The sequence below is a fragment of the Empidonax traillii genome, unplaced genomic scaffold, assembly GCF_003031625.1.
Source record: "Empidonax traillii isolate 1590-97213 ecotype Southwest subspecies unplaced genomic scaffold, ASM303162v1 scaffold776:size297702, whole genome shotgun sequence".
In the NCBI taxonomy this organism is placed as follows: Eukaryota; Metazoa; Chordata; class Aves; order Passeriformes; family Tyrannidae; genus Empidonax; species Empidonax traillii.
The window spans coordinates 83485-103816 of NW_020955969.1; the positions used below are offsets into that span (position 1 = coordinate 83485).

Sequence of the window (20332 nt, forward strand, 5' to 3'; positions counted from 1 at the left end):
TTTTTTTTTTTTTTTTTTTTTTTTTTTTTTTTTTTTTTTTTTTTTTTTTTTTTTTTTTTTTTTTTTTTTTTTTTTTTTTTTTTTTTTTGTATTTGATGTTTTTCATTTTCTTTGGCCGAGAATTAAAGTAACTCTTTGAAGAGAGAAGGCAGATTCTGAGTGTGAGGTATTTCAAAATAAGCTAAGCAACAAATTCTGCAGGTAGCCAGTGATACACTCCAAGTCACGGCCTAAAGAAAGGTGTGTGAAACCTAGAAACCCTCAAGAGCCTTAAAGGTCAACGCAGCCTGTTAAAATCAGCTGAATAGATTGCTGGAAGCTGGGGCCAAGCTGCCAGAAATGCAGTAACGAGCTGGTCAAACTCAGCATCCGATCGGCTCCTCTCCCTTGTCGTGCAATTAAAACACTTCTGATTTTTCAGGTTTGATTGTTTGAAAGGTGTGCCTTCCTCCCTGGGATGAGTTTAGCTGCAGATGTTGGTGAGATTACAGTAGCACTCTCAGTGCATTTGCTGCCTTCGCTCTTGCCGGAGTAACCCTTGCTGAGCCCCGGTCAGGGAGCGCAGCTTGGAGCACACAAGGTCAGCCTTTATCTTCCCTGCATGGCTGGCCAAAGATCGGGCTTTTCACACCAAACCTGCCACGGGAGGCTTGCTCTCTGCAGATTTTTCTCTTGCTTTCTCAGGGAATAAGGAGCAGAAAGTCCAGTTGCTGACGTCTTTCAGCTTCTGCTGAAGCAATTAGGGAGTGCTCGGGGCAGGGTTCACCTCCCCTCGCTGGTCCTGGAAGGCCGTGTGAGGGAGGAAGCTCTTTGGTTCAGAGCGGTTTCATAATCTTCGGTGGGAAGGCAGAGCGCGTCACTGCGGAGAAACGGCTTCAAAAGGGGCGCATCACGGTGCTGATACGGGGTGGTAAATACAAGGCTCCCTCCACTCTCGGCTGCTGGGTTGGCTGAGAAGGTGATACTGATGGAATGTAGAGACTTGGGTGTGTAAAATGTACAGGATTTCTCCCCAGAAGGGGATTTGCCTCTGGGGCTGAGGCTGGCCGGTGTCTCCGCCTGTTGCTGAGGGTGTGTCACTGTGACAGATGTGCCCGTGAGGACATCTCTGTGCAGTGGTACCTGGGAGCCAGGATGGGCACCTGAGCTTGCTGGGGAAGCCAAAAGCTGAATGCACTGAGCCAGCCACTGTTAACACCCCAAAGAAAACTCTTACCCCCAAGCAGATTGCCAACCACACAGATTTTGTCTGTTGTCAACCATACAGGCTTCATCTGATGTTCAGTGGATAATGAAAAAACCCACCTCGCCTTCAGTAGATGTACTGTAGCCATATATAGAAATTATTTGACTTCTTTTTATTCATCCTCAACGTAAGAATTTGAGGAAAAAGTGGTTCTTTTCGTGTTATGTATTCCTTGCTTTAGTTTTTCTTTGCAGTTCAGAGTCTCCAGCATATCCGTGTCATCGGAGCTTGCAGTCCCAAATTTGACATTATGCTACCTGCTGTCATTGCTTTTGTGGAACACAGCACAAAAAGCTGAGGAATAACATGAATGAGAGTTACTGAATCAAAGTAGTAAAGACAAAATATTACTCGTGAGAATGAGCTGTGTCAGTTGTAAAAAATCATTTTTCCCTCAGGTTGGAAAAGAGAAATAGATGGCAGAATTCAGGGGGGAGAAAAAAAGAACCTTTTATTTAACAAAAGTAAAGCTACTGTTGAAGTGTTAGTTTTAAATGGGAAGCAAAGCATGAAACCAGGGGCAATTTGTGTGTGCGCAGTGTAGCAAAAGACACAAAAGAGATTGCCAAGCACAGCAAACCCGAGCTTGAGAGGAGAGTGTCCAGAAAGGGTGTCCAAAAATGTACATCAGAATCTGAAAAGAATGCCGTGCTTTTCTCCTTGTTCTTTGTAAGCATGCAGAGAGTGGATGTTAAACTCCCCTCGTGCGTATTTAAGGTCACTATCTCAAACTCACACCCTTGTGTACCGGCACGTTCTGATGAGAAGTGGAGCATTTACTGGAACACGTTCAGAGAGCCCAGATCCTGACTGGGTGTTGCTGAAATTTCCTCGCTGCTCTTTTAAACAGCTTCTCGTCTGCACAAATTTAAGTTCTGTTGTTACTTGTCTTTTGACATTGTAAACGTCAAACTTCAAAGGCTTTCTTGACTGCCAGATAAAATATTGGCATCCTCTAATTTCTAATAGTCCCTAAAATGAAAGAGTGTTACACATTCTGAGCTGGAAGGAGTAAGTCTTGATCACGTTGGAATACAATTGGAATGAGAAATCTCGTTTGCTCTTGGAGAATAATTTACAAAGAAGGTGAGTGGAGCAGGAAAGATGACTCCCGATTTTCTGTTTTCAGTATTCAAATAGCTCATAATTGAAAAAGGAGCCTGATTCTGCAGACACATAACTTGTTATTTAGCATTATAGAAACACATTGTTTTCACAGAAGGGATTAAAACATTGAAGAAGGGACTATTTTCAGTTCTTCTCCTCCTCACTGTATGGTGGGTTTACTCTTGAGGTTTCTGTGAATATGAGTTATGCACGAGTTATGAAGTGCAGGGTTGTAGAATGAGAGCACAAAAGACCTGTCACTGTGTTTCCCAGACCAGTGCTTTGAGTTTTTCAGTGTTCTCACCCTATTCAGGAATTTAAGGCTTTTTTTTTGAACAGTGGCTCTAGAAAGTTGTCCTAGATTTCCTTCTTCTGATAGAAGAGATATTGGTGCATTTTTTCAATGAATTCTTGCCAGCATCTGAGAAGATGTAATTTCTGATCAGTATCACTGGGTTTGCAAAGTTACTGTTCTGTTTGCTGGAGGTAGAAAAAAAGATGAACAACATGGCAAATTTTCTATTTGATTGGGGGTTTTGTGCCTTTTATTAGCCTTTGCTTTTACCATTTCTGACGTGTGGTGGTAAACTCATCTCTAAATATTGTTTCAGATAAGCAGTAGTGAAAGAAGAGACTTGTAAAAACTGACAGGTTCACTCAGTAAGGTTTCATACTTTGTGAGCTGCAGAGCTTTGGTGAGAGCAGCAGAGTGACTCTGTCCCCTCAGCTGTGAGTGCCATTAGCTTTGGTGCATTATACAGCACTAATTAATACTGAAAACCAACCAACCAAAACCACACACAAAAAAACCCCCCATGTAAGTAAACCCTGTGATATTTCCATAGGGTATTTCTAAGAGTTTTATAAAGTACAGATTTTAGCATAGAGTTGATTTTTGTCTCAGGCACTCCAGAGAATCAGGGTTCTAGGGCAGGACCCTTGTTAGCAGTGGGAGAGGTGACTTCTACTTGTGCTGCTGCTGCTGCTTGCCAATTCTGTAAGCTCCATTTTAAATTCTGCTAAAACCCATTTGATCTCAGAACTTTGAGATTCTGCGTTCTCAAAGCTTCTTCTGTTGGGATCAAAACATGAGCGCGGAGGAACCTGTGCCTGGGTGACACTGGATGTTGGCACCATGTGCACGAGTCTGGCCAGAGGAGCAAGTTAGATCAGAAGTGCAGCTTCTGCCACATGAATGTCTGTTTTCTGGGCAGTGATCTGGCTGGGTTTGGCTCTGGGAACATGCTGAAATGCGAGGACTGGAATACAGTACAGAAACCAGGACACCTGATTTGGGTCTTGGCACTTAATTCACTTGTGGGCTGGATCTTCCTGGGCTTGATTTGTTTGCTCATGGGAATTGGGGAAACCAAGACTCAGACTTCTTCAATTCTCAGGTTTCACATGTGTTTTAAATTATATCCATAGAACAACTTGGGGCCATTCAGGAGAAAAAGGAAGATGCAAGAGTGTGTAGTTCGTATTTTCCATAATGCAGTTGCATGTGGCTGTACTAGATTTACTTCAGTATTTACATAACTCAGAGGGACATTTTTTTAACCTCTTGAATTCTGTCTGTAGTTTGAATTCACACCTTTGATGCTTTGTGGAGAGCATTAGTCTTGGTTACAGGTCAGGACAAAAGTGTCAGCCTCTGATTAGTCATACAGGGCATCACCCGAGTCATCTCCATCCTCAGCCTGGTTCAGTCTCAGCCTTCTTAAAGCTGTGCTGATGGTTCAGCTGCTGATTTCTGTCTCCAGATAATGTCAGTCCATATTAATAAATGTCATTAATTGATTAAAATGATTCATGAGAATGATACAGCTGAGATCTCAAGGAGTCCAAACTTCAAGTACAGTGGTGTAGAAACTGCTGATTATCTGTGTCTGACTTGGGTAGTGGCTGGAGTGATTTCTGGGAATGGCCTGATAACTTGCATCCAAGATTCCTGTAGAACTGTCATTTCAAAGGCATTTTAATTAGATGCTGTGGAGAGCAATTGTGTGATGTGGATTATTAGGGAAAAAGTAAATTCCGCAAAACTTCAGTCACTGTGGGATTTCTTTTTCTCCCTAGACCTTCAGCACCTGTGAAGTGCAGCTACTCAGAGCAGGTTTGAATGCTGATAAAGAGAACCACCAGAGTGAAGGGCTGCATTCACCCTGCAGCAACTGGTGAAATGAATGAATTTGTGTGTGTGTACGCCTCAAACACCAATTTTTGGCACTAAAAACGTCATCGTCAGCTCTTCTCATCCAACATTTTAATGGTCTGCCAGGGCTGTTTATGCTTTTGTAAGGCTGATGGACGGTTCTCATAACGTGCCTTGTCAGTAGCTCTGTTTATTTGTTGTGGCAGAGTTGAGGGCCTGTGCTACTTAGTTCTCAGCAAGAACAATACAGTTTCCATTCTTCTTTGTCCTAGGATGGTTTTTCCTGCTAGGAAAACAGAATGGGCTCAGCATTAGTCAGGGACCGTAGTTTTTAACGCCTGAGAAGAAACATTGTGATTGTCTGGTCTGACGTCTTCAAAACCTCATCCAGCGAGTTTGGCTTCGACTTGTAATTTGCAGTTCTCTTAGCTTCTCATTCTCTTCGTGAATGTGGGAGGGAATAAATGACAAGTCTAGGGGTTGAATCTCAGTTCTTTACTCGTGTGATGGAGGTTGTTGCAGCCACTGGTTGCTTGTCTCAAAATGTGCCTGCAGTACTAAATGAGCGCACTGAGCGCTTTCCTGATGACTTGCTCAAGGTGCTCTTGGCTACTGAAGGACAGAGTTATGTTTCCCTTTCTTCACATGAGTAAAGCCTAGTGCAGCTACTGAAATAAACCAGTTTGGTGCTTCCTGATGCAGCCTTTGATCTTGAAAGCGCCGGTGCTTGTGTTCATCCTGAAGACAGTGCGATGCTGTTGACTCTTGTGTGCATCTGCAGCTGTATATTTGGAGCCGGATGCAATACTTCTGGGCAGACAACAATACATTTACTCTGGTGCTAGATTACTGCCAGGATTAGATGTGTGGGGCACGTTTTTAGGAAGTGCTGTTAGAATTCAGTGACATCTGCAGTAGATCTGCTGCCATCGAGGCATCGCGGCTGTGTTGCTGCCTCTGGCAGGGGTCACAGCAGCAGGCTGGAACATTGTGTTTCCAGCTCCGTGTCATAACCTCCCAAATGAACGATATACTGGAAAGAAACTGAAAAAAAATAATGAAAATATTAATAAAAATAAAGTGGGCTGATGACTAGGTATATCTTCCTTGTAATTGGGCATGTAGAGACAGTGAGCTCAGATGAGATAAAAAGAAAATGGGAGAGCAGACAAGAATTTCAGAGGTGTGGTTTTTCTGGCACTGGCGTTTGTGGCTGAGCCTGTAATGCTCTGATATGCACTAGATACGCTCATAGGCAGTTGCACCTTTGAAAATACTACGCTCTTTCTTCATTCCCTAATCCTTGCATCACAGGAATGGCTCCAAATGTACAGTAAAGCCTTTGATCCTGTAGTTTGAGAGTGATACTGGCAGAAAATTATTAGGATTGGCTGTGGAGGTGTTAGGATGTGGGTCAAACTGAAACTTTATATCGGTACTTTGGATCTGAGTCTGATTTTTTTTTTTTTTTACTTTGCAAAGAACAAGAGTTGAGGTTAAAGCACTGAACTTAAATCCGAAGCAGAGAAGCATATTCCTCAGTTGTTCTCTGAGCTTTTGATTAGGATTTCAAAATCTTGAAAATGTTGAAGTATTTGAAAATAATCTGCTACGCTGTTTACAGTTGGTTTTGGTTTCTGTTTTATTAATTTCCAGTAAGAGCTGGTAACTTGTTGCAAGAAAACAAGAACAGAATCTGATTTGGAATTCGAAGATCTATATTTTTAAATGATGTATTTTTCAGAAACAGAAAGCAAAAAGGTCCTTCTCAACAGGATGCAGGCTAGAGAAAAAGGCAGAGGTTACTTATTATGCAAGCTTTGTATTTCCTTTCCAATAGTAATACTTCCCTAAAATGACTTGATAACATCTAGCTGAAGCTTGCTGAGCACTTAGGCCTTTTTCAGAGCTTATCAGGGATGCTGTGCCTTATTTTAAGATGCTTTACATTTAACCCATTTCTTTTTCTCTGGGCAAATAATTGATAAACAATCTCTGTGTTAAGGATTCTTCTATAAAAGGTGTCTGGGAAGATGTAGGTAGGAAAATGAAGTTAATTATTCTTGATGCTCAGCCCTTCATACTAATTCTGCTCCAGTTGTTTTGCTAGTAAACCAGATTTTTTGACGTAATATTGCCATGAGGTTCTGTTAATGCTGTAGTAAGGTGTACCAAGGCAATTCCTTGGTCACATGTGAGCTGTGCAGCAGCAGTGTCACACAGTGACGTGGTGGCATTTGTGGATTTTAATTACACAGGGGAGGGCAGGAACACTTACCCGTTTTTTCCATTCCTGCTTCGGGTGAAGCTGATGCAAGCAGGAGTGGGCAAAAAACCCACGGTGTGTGTTCAGGTGTAGAGTTCAAACAGATGTCGAACTTGGAAGGTTTTGTGTTCTGCTAAAACCAAAATGCCGCAGAGAGGAAGCGACTCGTGTTGTCATCAATGTTTAGAGTCCCCGTTGAACACTCAGTGCTGGTTGTAAGTCCCGCATGGTTTGAATCCAGATTTACCAGTAAATGCTCATGTGCTTTGGTGGCATTGGCTTTCTTTTGGAAAATCTGTTCTCCCAGCTTAACTTTGGGCAAGCAGTTCACTGAAGACCATTGAGAAATTCTTTAGGCTGACAGCAGTACCTGGGTGTTGAGGTCAAAGCTCAGAACGGGTGCACTTTTCTTGCCCTTTCCTCCCATGAATGGAAAACTTAGTCTACAAAGTTGTGTTTGCAATATTTAAGTTTTTTTAGAAACGAGCCATTTCCTTTAGGGATAGTAAATAAATTAATACAATAATCTTGACAGAGGACAAGGATGTCGCTGCAGAACTGTGCACAGGAAAGCAGACTTGACAATGTAATTGAGCTTGAAAAACAAAACATAATTGTGAAGGGGTGGGAGTGAAACTTGCAGCCACTGTGCTGACACAACCTGAAGGTCCAGCTTGTCTGAAAGGCTGGAATTATTTTAAAGCAGAGTTTTGATATGAAACTGGAAGAGAGTTGGGGAGTCAACACTGTCTAGTATGCAAAGCTGCTTTTTTGGGAGGGTGTTCTTTCCCTGACTGTGGAACTCTGGAGTCTATAAGCCATCTCTGTGTCGATTGATTGTGTGCTGTACACTTGTTCCCAGCAGCATTGTGGCCATCTTTATGGTCTGAGAACATGAGAAAGGCCAAGTAAACAGGCAGAGAAAATCCATAAAGCTGTCTGATTTTTCCTGCAGCCTGGGAAGCACTTGTATTGCTTTTTACCTTCAGGTGTGCATCTCTTGCTGCTGGTCCTTTAAGTATCTCTTTTTTTCCAAAATTGCATCACCTAGAGACACATCTGGGTAGTCTGGTGTGAGTGTTGTGTCAGCCCCTGCCTGGTCTCTGGAAAGAGCAGCAGGGAGGGCCTGTACCTGTGTTTCTTTACCCACGTGTGAGCCCTGTAGCAGAGCGTGCAGAGGAAACAAGTGTGTCTTGTCGAGGGCTGAATCATCCTCTTGGAACAGAAAATACTCTTGGAGGGCTAAGGTGGTTTAGTTTTCCAAAACACACTGTGAGAGAGAAGAGCAGTGCGTGATGCATTAGGATCTGACGAACAAGGCTTCTCTGGGAAGCATCTCCTCAGAGCCCTGAGCATTGCGATCCCTGGGGGAACTACTGCAGTTCCTTGGAATTCTCCTCCAGCCTTTTGGGAGCCGCCTGGATGAAAGGGTTTGCTGGTTTCACAGTGCCTGATTGCAGGGCTGCTCTCTGTTCTGCTTTTCAAAGTGTGTCTGTTGAGATGATGATAAGGACACCTTTCTTGAAAAAGGAAATTGCTAGGCTAATACATGTTGTAGTGAAACCAAAAGTTTGCTAGTTGGGTATGCCAGTTTCATCCCAGTCCATTCCACGGGATGCCTTTGTGATTTTAGCTAAATATTTAATTTTTTAAATCAAAACAAAGTGTCACTTTGTCCCTTGCTTAGTATTCTTTGCATTATATCCTTTTGCATAGTAAGCTTACAAAGATAATTTAGGTTCTAACTGGTGTTCTGTGTCCTCTCCATTATGCATTTCCCAGCCAACTGACACTTTCCTCGAATATTTACCCTGATATTTCACTGCAGCTTCCCTCCTTCTCCATCCCCTCACTGTCTCCCTTCCACGGAGGTATCCACATACTTCAGTCACCTCTGTTTAAACAGCAGCACTACCTCCCAGCACAAACAGTCAGTCAGATGTTAAACAGTGAGGAAGACCAGCAGTGCAGGAGGTGCTGGGTGGAACCAGGAGTGCACAAGCACGGCTTTGGAGAGAGTTCCTGCTGAAGGGAAGAAAAGGGCACCTTTTAGTCTCATTCTGTAGTGCTGGGAGACACAGTCAAGAGGAAATCGCTGCTGCAGACTTGAGAGCTGCATCTCACTTAATGTTACATAGAACTGTCCAAATTATTGCAGAAGGTAAGACAGGTGAAACAAAACACTGTCACTTTAACCACATTCTCCCACCTCCTCCTGTAGCAGAAGTTGATTCCAAGTGGCTCTGACGCATCCTCAGGAGGTCTCTCTTGTTTTTTTTTTTCCTAGTAACAGTGAGAGTTTAGTGATACTGTCATTAGCAGGATATCTATAGCTTTTTTGAAGGCTCTGCTACATGTCCTTTCTTTTCTTTGTGTGCAGCAGAGAGCTGTATTAATATTTTTCCTGGGAACTCGAGACCTGCTCATCTTTTCTTCAGAAAAACATGAGATTAGAGCATTCCCTGTTGGGAATTCAGAAGCATAGTTGGTTTACTGCACTCCCTGTCCTGTGTTTGTTCATCAGATTGAGATTGGATGTGGTATCCTGGGAATTGCAGGACTTAAAGTGCATTAAAAAGGAAAAAAATGTTAATGGGATCCTGTTAATTTACTGAATTTAACTATTAAAGTGTCTGAGGGTTTCATGGCTCAACAGGTTTGGACATAAGTGGTGTTGGAGAATGCTTCTTTAAATGAAGAACAGAACTTAATATCTAGCATACTTATGCTATGTTTAGTTTTGCAACAGTTTAATTTCTTGTAAATGAATTGTAGTAAGAAACAAGCTGGTCCATGTGCATTGAGGAGGTGGTGAGAACTGTCAGGATTGCAGAGTCCATGAGTCAAATTAGGTATTTCTGATGGGATGTGGCATCCTGGATAGCTCAGCTTCTTACTAATTCAGTAATTTATACTTGGGTGGCCTTTGATGTTCATCCACACGGGTGGCAGAGGGGAATGTGTCTCTTCCCTCACAGCTGCCTTCAGCCTTTCTGGCTTGGAGAACCCTAAAATTTTCCATGGGAGGAGCAGGTCCTTGCATGGTGGATGTGACCCTACTGATAACAAATGTGGTTTCCTTCTTCACCTTTTGTTGACCTGATAGACACAGTGAACAACAGGCCTTTGGGGATCTGTAAACCAGAAGAAAAAACCACTACAAGTGCAAGGATGATATGCAATAGGAACATGCTACTGCCAGTACCTAAACCAGCTCTGGAAAACACAACTGCACAGAGATCTCCTCTTCACAGTACGTGTCAGTCTGACCACGTTTCCAGTTATTCAACAGACTGATTATTTTCCAGAAGCCACCACCTTTGTATTTGAAACCAGCTGATGGTCTTTCATTGCCAGCTCTCAGGGCTGCCCTTGGTTAAAACAGTCATTAAGGGTGACATTTCAGTCTAGCATACATTGTGCCTGCTTGGTCTGAAATCCTTACACCCAGCCCTTTCTCCTCTCTCGGGTTTAGCTGCACTTGATACATTTCATGGAGTGTGACACAGCTGATTTGTTGAAAGGGAATTGAAATAGAGAGCAGCCTCGAACAAGGATGCGGTTTTGTTTTCTGTCACATCATCGTTGCTATGGTGACTTAGCAAAGATCTGTTTAGCACTCACTAGGTGTATCATGTTCTGGGCAGAAGTTAGGGATTTTTCAATACTCCTCAAACAGTTGTTTAACAGAAGTAGGTGTGTGTCTGGTCTTCCACAATAAGTCCCTGGTTCTCTTGTTGATGCTTCTGTGAGAAGGTGTGTGCTTGCTGTATTTTGGCTGGTGCTGTCCCTTCCTTGCTGAAGTAATTTCAAGGAAGGTGGGTAAATAACACACCCAGCTCATCAAGGTTGTGGGGTATTTCTTCCCTAGGAGGGGGATGTCATGGAGTGCAGTGGTAAATGCAAAAGGAGAACTTGAGGCCTGCTAAGGAGTGGTCATTCTTATGAATCGGTTGTGCAGTTCTGGAGGAGGAGGAGAAGGAGGATGCTTTTGGAGTTGATTCACGTAGCTGGAGTCAGGAAGTCTGAGCTCTTTTCCCACATCTCTCAGGCTCCTCGTGTCACCTAAGGCATGATCAGGAGCGTGGTGCAGCTGCACCCTTAACTGAGATTTTCTTCTTACGGGTTGGTAAGTGTGGGATAGTAATTCTGCTCGATGAGTTCTGTGCATTCACTGGGAGGGTTTGAAGGCTGCAGCTCACGCTTGGAGAATTGCTGCTCCAACCAGAGATGCTCCGCCTGTGGCAGGGGAGTCAAGCCAGTGTCTGTGGGAGTCTCATCATGTCTGGCAGGTTGTGTCAAACACCCCCTTCCCTCTCCCTGGGCTGGCCTGGGAGCAGCATTCCTGCCCGTGGGCGATGGTCTGGCAGATTTGGCCACCCCCTCGTTGGCAGGCTGTGGTCACACTCCAGCTCTGCACTGGGGCAGCTGCACCTTGCAGCATGTCCTCATCCCTCTCAGCAGAGGTCTCAAAGCAGGAAACAGGGTTTGTTATTTAGGCTTGACCTCAGAGAGAGGTCGTTCTTAAGAATCAGTCACTGCTGCACTAGTTCACCCTGGACTTTGGCTGCCATGGGTGGGTAGAGCCTCACTGAAGATTTGTGGCCAGTGTACGAAAAAGCCCCCAAACCAACCAGCCAACCAAACCCTGCCAAGCATCACTCCCAAACTTGGAGACACTTGAGAACAAAGCAGCTCCAAGCAGAAATAATTTAGATCACCCCATGAGGAGACCTTTCCCACAGGTCCCTGGGTTAAGCACCCAATTCACCCACTGTACTCCTGCTCCTGCACAGAGCAGGTGAAATCTCTTCTTATGGTCCCAACACATGAAACCACACTCTTATTGGGAGGTGGATAATTATTGTAACACCCAACTCTGCCCCCAAAACTGCACAAAGGAATTTCTGGGTGTTTCCCCACTGTTAATCTGTTTGTCTGTTTTCTTACCATGTTAATCTCAGTGAGAATAACATTGACTTTAAAGTCTTTCAAGTCATTATGACAAGTGAGCCTGGCAGTAAATTCTTCCATATCAAGAAAAAGACAAATTGCACTGTGCTGCATATTATGCCATCGTACTACTAATTGCTGAACTTGATAAATGCCTTCTGATAGGTTAATGAACAAAGATGTTAATTGCCCTTATCTGAAATAGCTGCATTTGCAGGGACGTTTTCTGGAGCCATGGATGTCTTCTAACAGAGATTTATTTCAAATCATCCATTGTTTTCAGCAGTTTCAGAGTCCATTACCCTTCAGTGTGCCAGCAGAATAGTCTCCACCCCCGTCAAAGTTTTGAGAGCAATCAACTCTTCCTACGTGTTACTCAGCAGGTCTGAATTTTATGTGGATATGGAAAACGTACATATAATACAGATGCTCAGCATTCTGGGCTACAGCAGGAGCATGGCTCATTCTTAAAAGCATCCGAGAGAGAAATAAGTACCTGCCAGTGGAAGAGCAAGGGTCTGGAATAGCCCCGTTTCCCCCCACCATCTGGAGTATCTAATTGGGAAAATTATTCTTTGTTGTTGTTGTGTTGGTGGGAGCTGTCAGTCTAAATATGTTTTAATGCAAATAACTATCTCTATTTGTAGAATTCATCTTTTCCAGACGCTTTCTTTGGAAAATATGCAGCTGAAGATTTAGTACATTATTATATGAGTAAGTGCATACAAGCCTCGTATTAACAATGGACGTCATGTTTATTCTTTCCCTTTTAGAATTTCCCATGGAAACAAGTGGGCAGATTTTTGCATTATTGAGTAGTTTGCTGCTGCTGACTTTTCCCAGAAACACGAAGAGAAAACGAATCTTTTGCGGGAGGCTAGATGTTCTTCCAGTTTTGGGAGCACTGGATCCCCCTAGGATTTGATCTGTAGTAGGTTTTGGTGTGTGGCTATTCTGGTGCAAAGTTGTTTCAAAGCTTTATGATAAATAAATCTTTATGGAGTTGAAAAAAAGACAGAGTTCTCACTGAGGTTAAAACATACCTGATTTCCCAACGGAGAAGCTGAATGTTTCATTAGAGGGCTAAAGGCTAATGTGAAGAGAAAAGTATTTCCTTGACTTGGGGTTTTTGTTTGTTGAAATAAATTGCATTTTCACTTATGAGTCTCCTACAGTTTTTCAGATCATGTTCAACAGCAAACAACCAGAAGTTCAAACTGTAACTGTAAATCTGTAAGCTGATACTTGTAGATTCTCTGGCCAAAGTTTCCTAAGTCAGGATTAATTTTGTAGAGTGAAGGAGAAAAGTCCATTATCTTGCTTCGTTTGTTAGATTTCAGACTTTGCCAAGAAATATAAATCTCCTTTCAAAAATGACAGATATAAAAATAAGAGTTACTATTTTCTCAAATAAAGGCATTTTCAACTGAACTTGATGTATTGCTGCTCAAAGACGCTGTGGCTTTGGACTATCTCATACTAATAATTAGACTGAAGTATTCAAGTCCTCGGCTCCCCCTTGCTCATGATGTGCTGCCCCTAAGTTATGTTAACATAATATTTTCTATTTCATGTTAGAAATAGGGCTGAGGGAGCTCAAAAGTAATCTGGCAAAAGCTGGATGTGTTCCCTGATCTGCCTGACGCCACAGCCAGACAAATATTTGTACGGGCAGAGACAAAGTGGGTGGATGGAGGTGGGAATGCTGCTTAAGACTAGCACTGATGCCAGATGCTTCGTGGTGACCCACTGAGGATCTGTCTCGTTTAAGGTGTTTTCAAATCTCTGAATCCACATTTCTGGTCTTGTGCGTTGTTCTGATTTGAATTTCCCATGGAGCGACCTGGGGGTGAGGATGCAGCTTCTGGGGGTGGGTGCAAACAAAATCAGCTGCAACATGAGAAGGTGCAACACTTGCACTGCTTATTTATCAACCACAGTGATTCACCCTGATTGGCATTTACATACCTGAATGTCAAAATAACCTGTGTTTTAAGAGGAACCAGTGACTCAGGCTGTGGTTTTACCCCAGGCCATTTCCTGATAAATGGCTGAACTGTACCTGGTCTTGAGAAAACACAAGTGGGGAACACGGCCCTGTCCTCCTGTCTGTGTGTGTGGAGAGATTAGGGAAAGGACACCTTTGTGTGGGGCTGACCTTCACCTCACGAGTGCTGTGGTCTCTGTGAGGAGCACCACAGCCTTGTGAGCTCTGGGAAGCCTCAGGTCTGAGGACAGCTCTGATTGCAGTGCTTCTTCAGAGTGTTTCTGCACAACCCTGAGGTGGGAGCATGGTCTTCAGTGTTGGACAGCATGTAGAAGCACAGTTTCAAGAGCTCTATGCAGTGATAAATCACTTTGCTCCACACTTTCTTGGTTGCAAAACAGAGGTGAAGCTGCCTGTGGTTGGTGTTTTCAGAACTGAAAACATTTCAATTCTTAGAACATTGGTGGTTTTAATGAAGCAGGAAAAATGCATGTTGCTTTCAGGGATTAAAGTATATTTGGGCTACCCATTTTTAAAGTAAGATAGCAAACAACTGCAGTGAAGCTTTGTGTGGAGTATGGCTGGATAGAGTGTATGGAAATGGGCTCATATAATGCTGTATAAACTACCTCATTGGCTGTCATTTGGAGACATTAACCGTCTGTATAATTCCGTGTTACGCTTTAGGTAGTCTTCCCATCCTTTGCAAACTTCAAAACTCTGTGTTCCTCCATTTTCCATAAGGAAAAGAACTGTCCTGTGAGAAGAGGTGTAGCCCTACTTTTTGTGTGGCTACAGAGCTGTGGTTGGACTGGATCAGTTGTCTTTAATGCTGTTTAAGTGGATGGTTTAAGGTATAGAGGAGGCTTCTCTTGGGAACAGCTTCTGTGAGAATTCTTCAAATCCTCTTTGAAGTTAATGGAGGGTATTAAGGGCAGTGAGCACCTTCTTAAAAGAGAAATTTAAATTACTTTGATTCGTTTCATTTTATATTTGCATCAACTGGTCCTGGGTTTCTCCCTTCTCCAGTCTTTCCGAGCATGTTTTTGATAACTTTGCCCCCCTGAGCATACTAGATTTTATGTTGGCTGTTTTGATATTTTTTTTTCCCTGAGTGTTGTAATGCTGATTACTGAAGGATCTTGGGCCTTTGGCTTCCTGTGAGGATGAGATAATTACCCTCCAGTAGGCAACGCATGACGTACGGTATCAGCATTAAGCCACTGGGATTCCAGTCACTAGTGTAGAACAATATTGTGGGTAAATGAATAAGCAGGAGTTTATCATACTTCCTGCATAACAAGGTTTTCGTTAAAGAGACAGTGAAAACTGTTTTCACCCAGGGCTGGGATGAAACGAGCGCTGCCGCAGGAGCCGCTACCGAGAAAGATATTGAGGTTGAGTTGTGTGCCTCGCTGGGTTATTCTTGCTCAAAAGGCAGCTGAATTCTTGTAGCAGCAAAGGTGGGTGACAGGGCTGTCGCTGCGTTTTTGGCGGATGACGTTCATGGGCTTATGAACATGTATGAAGTGTAGAACTTCAAAGGACGGTTCCCAGATGCACCACCTACTTAACTTATGGAAGAATGTTGTACCAATTAGAAACAGAGACGTTCCGAATGCAATTTGCTTGTTTCACACTCGCCCCCAGGAATCCTGTGTTGTGATTTTAGGAGCTGGCCCTGTTTGACCCTGAAATAGATGTGGTTTCTTCCTTGCCTTCTTTATTCCAAGGCTGTCAGTTAAAAATACCTTACGTATTGGGCGCAGTGGGAGTAAGTTTGAGAAGTTGAAGTTATGTGTAAACCAGTAATAGTGAGAAAATAATTCATAAATGTAATGAGCCCTGTTCTCTTGCAAGACATGGTCAAGCCGATGGTTTGTTCATTAAATGGGATTATTTTTTCTTGGTTGGAAAATAGTTTCTCTGCCATACCAATACTGATCAATTTGCTAACAAAGCAAAGTAAATGATGCCTCCAGAAAATAGTCAACTACTTCAAAAATTCCTTGCATAAAGTACAATGTATGTACACATACTCAGTAGACACACAGCTATAGATCTGTGTATTAGCTTCTGTTTAGGACATAATTTTATGTGTGCTTGCATAGATACACTTCCATTTCAGCTTATCTCAGAGATAATTGTACTTCTGCAATGCCTAAGAATTACAGGGATACTAATAAGGAGTTTAGGTTAGTTTTCTTGCAACTGTCACTTTATGTTGTACATGTAATTGCAAAACTCAGTTGCTTATTTGTGTTTTAATTGTGGCTTCCACTTTAAACTGGGCATCAGCACTCAGTGTAGGAAAGCAGTACTTACATATAGGCCGAGATGAGTAGGTTGGTTGCTCTGCTTTTGCTTGAGTCTTAAATCTGAGGGCTGGATCTTTGGAGCCCTGAGAACCACTGTCAAATGTAGGAGTCTAGATCTTGATTTATGTGCTTGATCAGACTTGCATGAGAATGCGGGGAGTAAAACTACCTTGCTGTAGCACAGTGCTGTTCTCCCCGTGTGACTGAGATGCTTCTTCATACATTGAGAGCACGTTCATGGCCAGACTCCTCCACAGCTCAATTCAGCTTGAAATTAAGTTCTATTGATTTTTGGGCCCAGGGCAAATTTTGCTTTCCAGTTAGATTTTGCAGATATTTTCAACAGCCAAGAGAAGTTTTGATAGCGCTGTTCTTACTTTGAAATTGTGAAACTTCTGGCGACTAAGTAAACATTTTTTTTTCTTCTCCTTTCTTTTCTTGCAGCCAACTGGGTACATGGAAAACTCCATTTCCTACAGTGCTATTGAAGATGTTCAACTGCTCTCCTGGGAGAATGCCCCTAAGTACTGTTTACAGCTCACGATCCCGGGGGGTACTGTCTTACTGCAGGTACAGTAAACACACAAGTACAACTTTCTTTCTCTCTTACTACGAATCTCCTTTAACTTCTGTTTCCTATGCATGAAATCTTAATTAGATGGGCTCAGAAAAGGCAGAGAACCCAGTACTGTCAGATTATCTAACCACCAGAAAATTTGCTCAGCATGATAGCTCTGAAGCTGTTCCTGTTGTTCAGCAGTGAGAATGGAAGCTTTGGGCTGCAGTGATTAAATCTTCTGGCTGATTTTATGCAGCAAAATAGTGCTCTGTGGATAGGCACATTGATGCAGGCCTGGAACAATTGTGTTTTTACATATGGTCCTATTTCTGCATGGAAAAAGTTACAAATTCCATCCCTCAGTTCATATAGGAAACCCAGAACTTGCACTGGAACTGGCAGATATCTATTTTTAAAGTATTTAATCTCCACTGAAAGATTTCAGTGTATTTGTATGGATACCTATATATGTTACTTCAGCAGAATCCCAGAGAACACAGTCCTTGACTTCAGCCCTTCAAGGGATGCCTGTGCTTGGCATTTGGGATAGTTGTGGAATGTCATAAAAATATCACAAGGTTTTGATGGGTTTTGACATGGCAAATATGTTTACACTCTGAAATGGTTGGAGATGTTCATGGAAACATCCATGGCCACATCCTTTGTGGAGTGTATTTCTGGAGCTCCCTTTCCTGTGGTGTAATCCTGGGGGTTGTAGCCCTGTCAAAGGGGGCTGTAGCCATTCCCTCTTTCTAATCTGAAAATGGTGCAGTTAAGTAAGTTTGGGGTGAACATCAAACTTTGTGGACTCTCTTGGTGCATAGGTGGGATTTGTGTGTCTTTTCTCATGTCCTTGAAGCACAGGCACATGTCCCATTGCACATGGAACACATGGAAGTGCCTCTACTCAGTGACTATTTCTGTGGCTCAGAATGACTTACTGATTTTTGGGTATTACTGTAGGGAATCTGAATTTCAGACAGGCTGCTGCAAGTCCACCGACGTCCTCATTCCATGGTTTGAAAAACCTCTGCTGTACATGACATCAGGGAGGGCTGGGAGACAAGCCATGCTTTCCCCATCAGCTAGATTAGGGTCCTCATTATTGATGAAATCTTCCTTGCCTCATCTGTTAATTGGATTAATTAGAGAGAAAATAATTTACGAAGCTGATTCTTTTTCCTGTGATAATTTTGATACTGGTTTTTTTTTTTTCCATACTGGTGGTAGCATTTATGTCTATATCTGTTTGAACAGATGGAATAATTACACCTGCCTTTCCAAATTCTGTTTCTAAGTCTTTATTCTGTAGTTTATGGCAGCTGCCTTTATGGGACTGCTTATTGGGAAACAAGATAAAGGTTGAACCCACAGCTCCCCGCTGACTTGAAAGGAAATGGGTAGGGTGGACAGACTGTCATCTGCAGCAGCCTGCCATTTGATTTTTTTAGAAAAACAAAACCAAAAAAACAACCAACAAACCAAACCCAAAAATAATTGGGTTTGTGAAAAAGTGACCTCTTAGCATGGATACTTTGGTATTTTCTACAAAAAGACTGATGTCTTTATGTAACCTCATAGGAACTGATAAAGAAGCAGAGTGAGCTGGACTTTTACTGCTGACTGGCTGAGCAGACAGGATCAGGTTACATTAGAACTATGGGAATTTCAACATAATTGAAAATACAAACTTTAAAAATGTTTTCAGTATGACTTGGTCCTTGGTACTGTCTCGGTTCATCAAATGTGGTCAGATCAGAGGGAGTGTAAAATTAGATTTCCCTTTTACAGTTGTAATGTGTGTTCACCAATGCAAAACAGTTCTCAAAGTTATGTTTAGTCTGCTCAAGAAATCAAGTTGCAGAAACTGGATCTATGAAGTAGTTGAGTTCAGTAGAAATTCTCTGAAGTCCCTGACAAAGAGCAGAAGTATCCACAAGACCCATTCACTGAGGAGCTGGGAAATGGAGGTGAAAGCAGCCCTTGCACAGCTGAGCTGTTTCCAAGAGACTTCAATACTTCTTTGGGAAATTATGGCTTCCAGTTTTTAATAAAATCATTCTGCCCTGCTAATCTGAGCAGCATCATGTTCTGATGTCATGTCCAGCTCTAGTATCAGGAAGTGTGTGATAGTGGAACAAGTCAAACTAGTCCAAAACATGTTCCCCACTACTGTTTGTTCTGAAGTGCACTTTTGGTAAATTTTTTTTTTTCTTCCAAAGATTTAATGTAAATGAGGGGGAGAGGTGTGTGTAATATATATATAATGTTTAAATGAACTGTTTTGAGAACCCCCAAATAATTTTTCTAACCTAAACAATTGGATGAAAAATGCCCTGAGAGAGTCCCAGTCCGTGTTCAAGTTCTCATCCCCTCTCTGCTGGCACCAAGGTCTATTTCTGGCTCATTACTGCATGGTAATGAGTCAGAGAGGGAAGAGTGCCATTACCTTTCCTTACATCATCCTGATGCCGTCCCATAGCAATACTGACCCATCCCAGCCCATCTGAACACGACACCTGACGTGCAGCACCGGAGGTGATGCAGCTCCTCTTAGGAAATGGGATCCTGATAACAGGATGTGTCCACCTGGGTTTCACAGGAAGACTTGGTTCTCAGGCAGCAAACAGCTTAATCCAGGCTGGGTTCACGCTGAAAAGTCACCTCCATGTGCGATTTGCCTCCCACTCAGTGTTTGTTGTATGAGCACAACTGTCAGAGCACAGGCGTGTTTTACCACCCGGCATTTGGTGACTCTCACTCTCCCTTGTGGGAGTCCTGGACAGTCAGGTTTCTGAGGATCATGAACTGTCAATTTTCTAGACACATTGGAGGCTTGTGTTTTCTTTCCTCCTGCCCAATAATGTGGTCCCTGGATCCTTTTTTGTGAGCAACAATCAACTCTCACAGATTTTCTTTCTTTCCTACAGCTGGGATGGCAGGTGTGAAAGAAGGTGTTGCTGAAGCTGGCTCATAGGCCACAAGCCCTTCAGGCCAGGAAATGGGAGCTAAATTTAGCTTTTGATGAAGTGTGAGCTCTTTAGTATCAGTAATAGCTGTGCCTCCTTGAGCTGGGCTAGACTTCTGCTCTTTTGCTTTCCCTTTGTAAAGCACAGGGTGTGATTATGGTATTGTGTGGATGATTATGAGGAGGATGCTGCCACTGATAGTGAAATAACTGGAAAAACCTTTTGAAAGAGATTGGGAAAAAAAAACCCCTTACAGTATAATTTCATGAGCTGCTTAGCACCAAATGTAGGAAGAGTCCCGGGGAAAAGGCTTTGGTATTTCAGTCCTGACAGTGCTGTCTGCTTTCCCATGATGTCCTTTCAGCCTTAAAGCCACCACTTCCATGCCTATCGCTCGTGTTGTTTTATTCATTTCTTGGCAATCGAGTGCAGTCAGAAGGAAAAACAAACAGAACAGGAAGCCTTGACAAGCACAACAGTCACACGTTCAGCTCCGTGCTCGAACACGCTGTTTGTGCCAGGGAGTCCCCATGATAAGTGTTTCCACTGGGTTTTTAGTAACATTTTATTTTAGTCTCCTTGCAGAACCTGGCTTTTGTTTTAAGTGCTGGTCCAGCCAAAACTGTGTGGAGAGGTCATGCAAGGACCAGAATCCAGCAGAGACGGGGAATATTTTAAGGAGGAAAACAGTGTTTCTAACAATTACCAGCACCTCTGTCCATACCCTGGGTTAAGCCAGGAGAGTGGCAGCTTTCACTTGAAGGCTTGCCCG

At 42.9% G+C, this 20332-nt stretch overlaps 1 protein-coding gene across 1 annotated transcript in view; it reads left to right on the plus strand.

Moving 5' to 3' along the window:
* The window catches only part of CMIP (c-Maf inducing protein), a 131976-nt gene that overhangs the window by 52617 nt on the left and 59027 nt on the right, over positions 1–20332 (plus strand). Inside the window, exon 2 of the mRNA XM_027901340.1 lies at positions 16477–16602. Within this exon, the coding sequence (XP_027757141.1) occupies positions 16477–16602 (126 nt within the window). The remainder of the gene's footprint in view (positions 1–16476; positions 16603–20332) is intronic.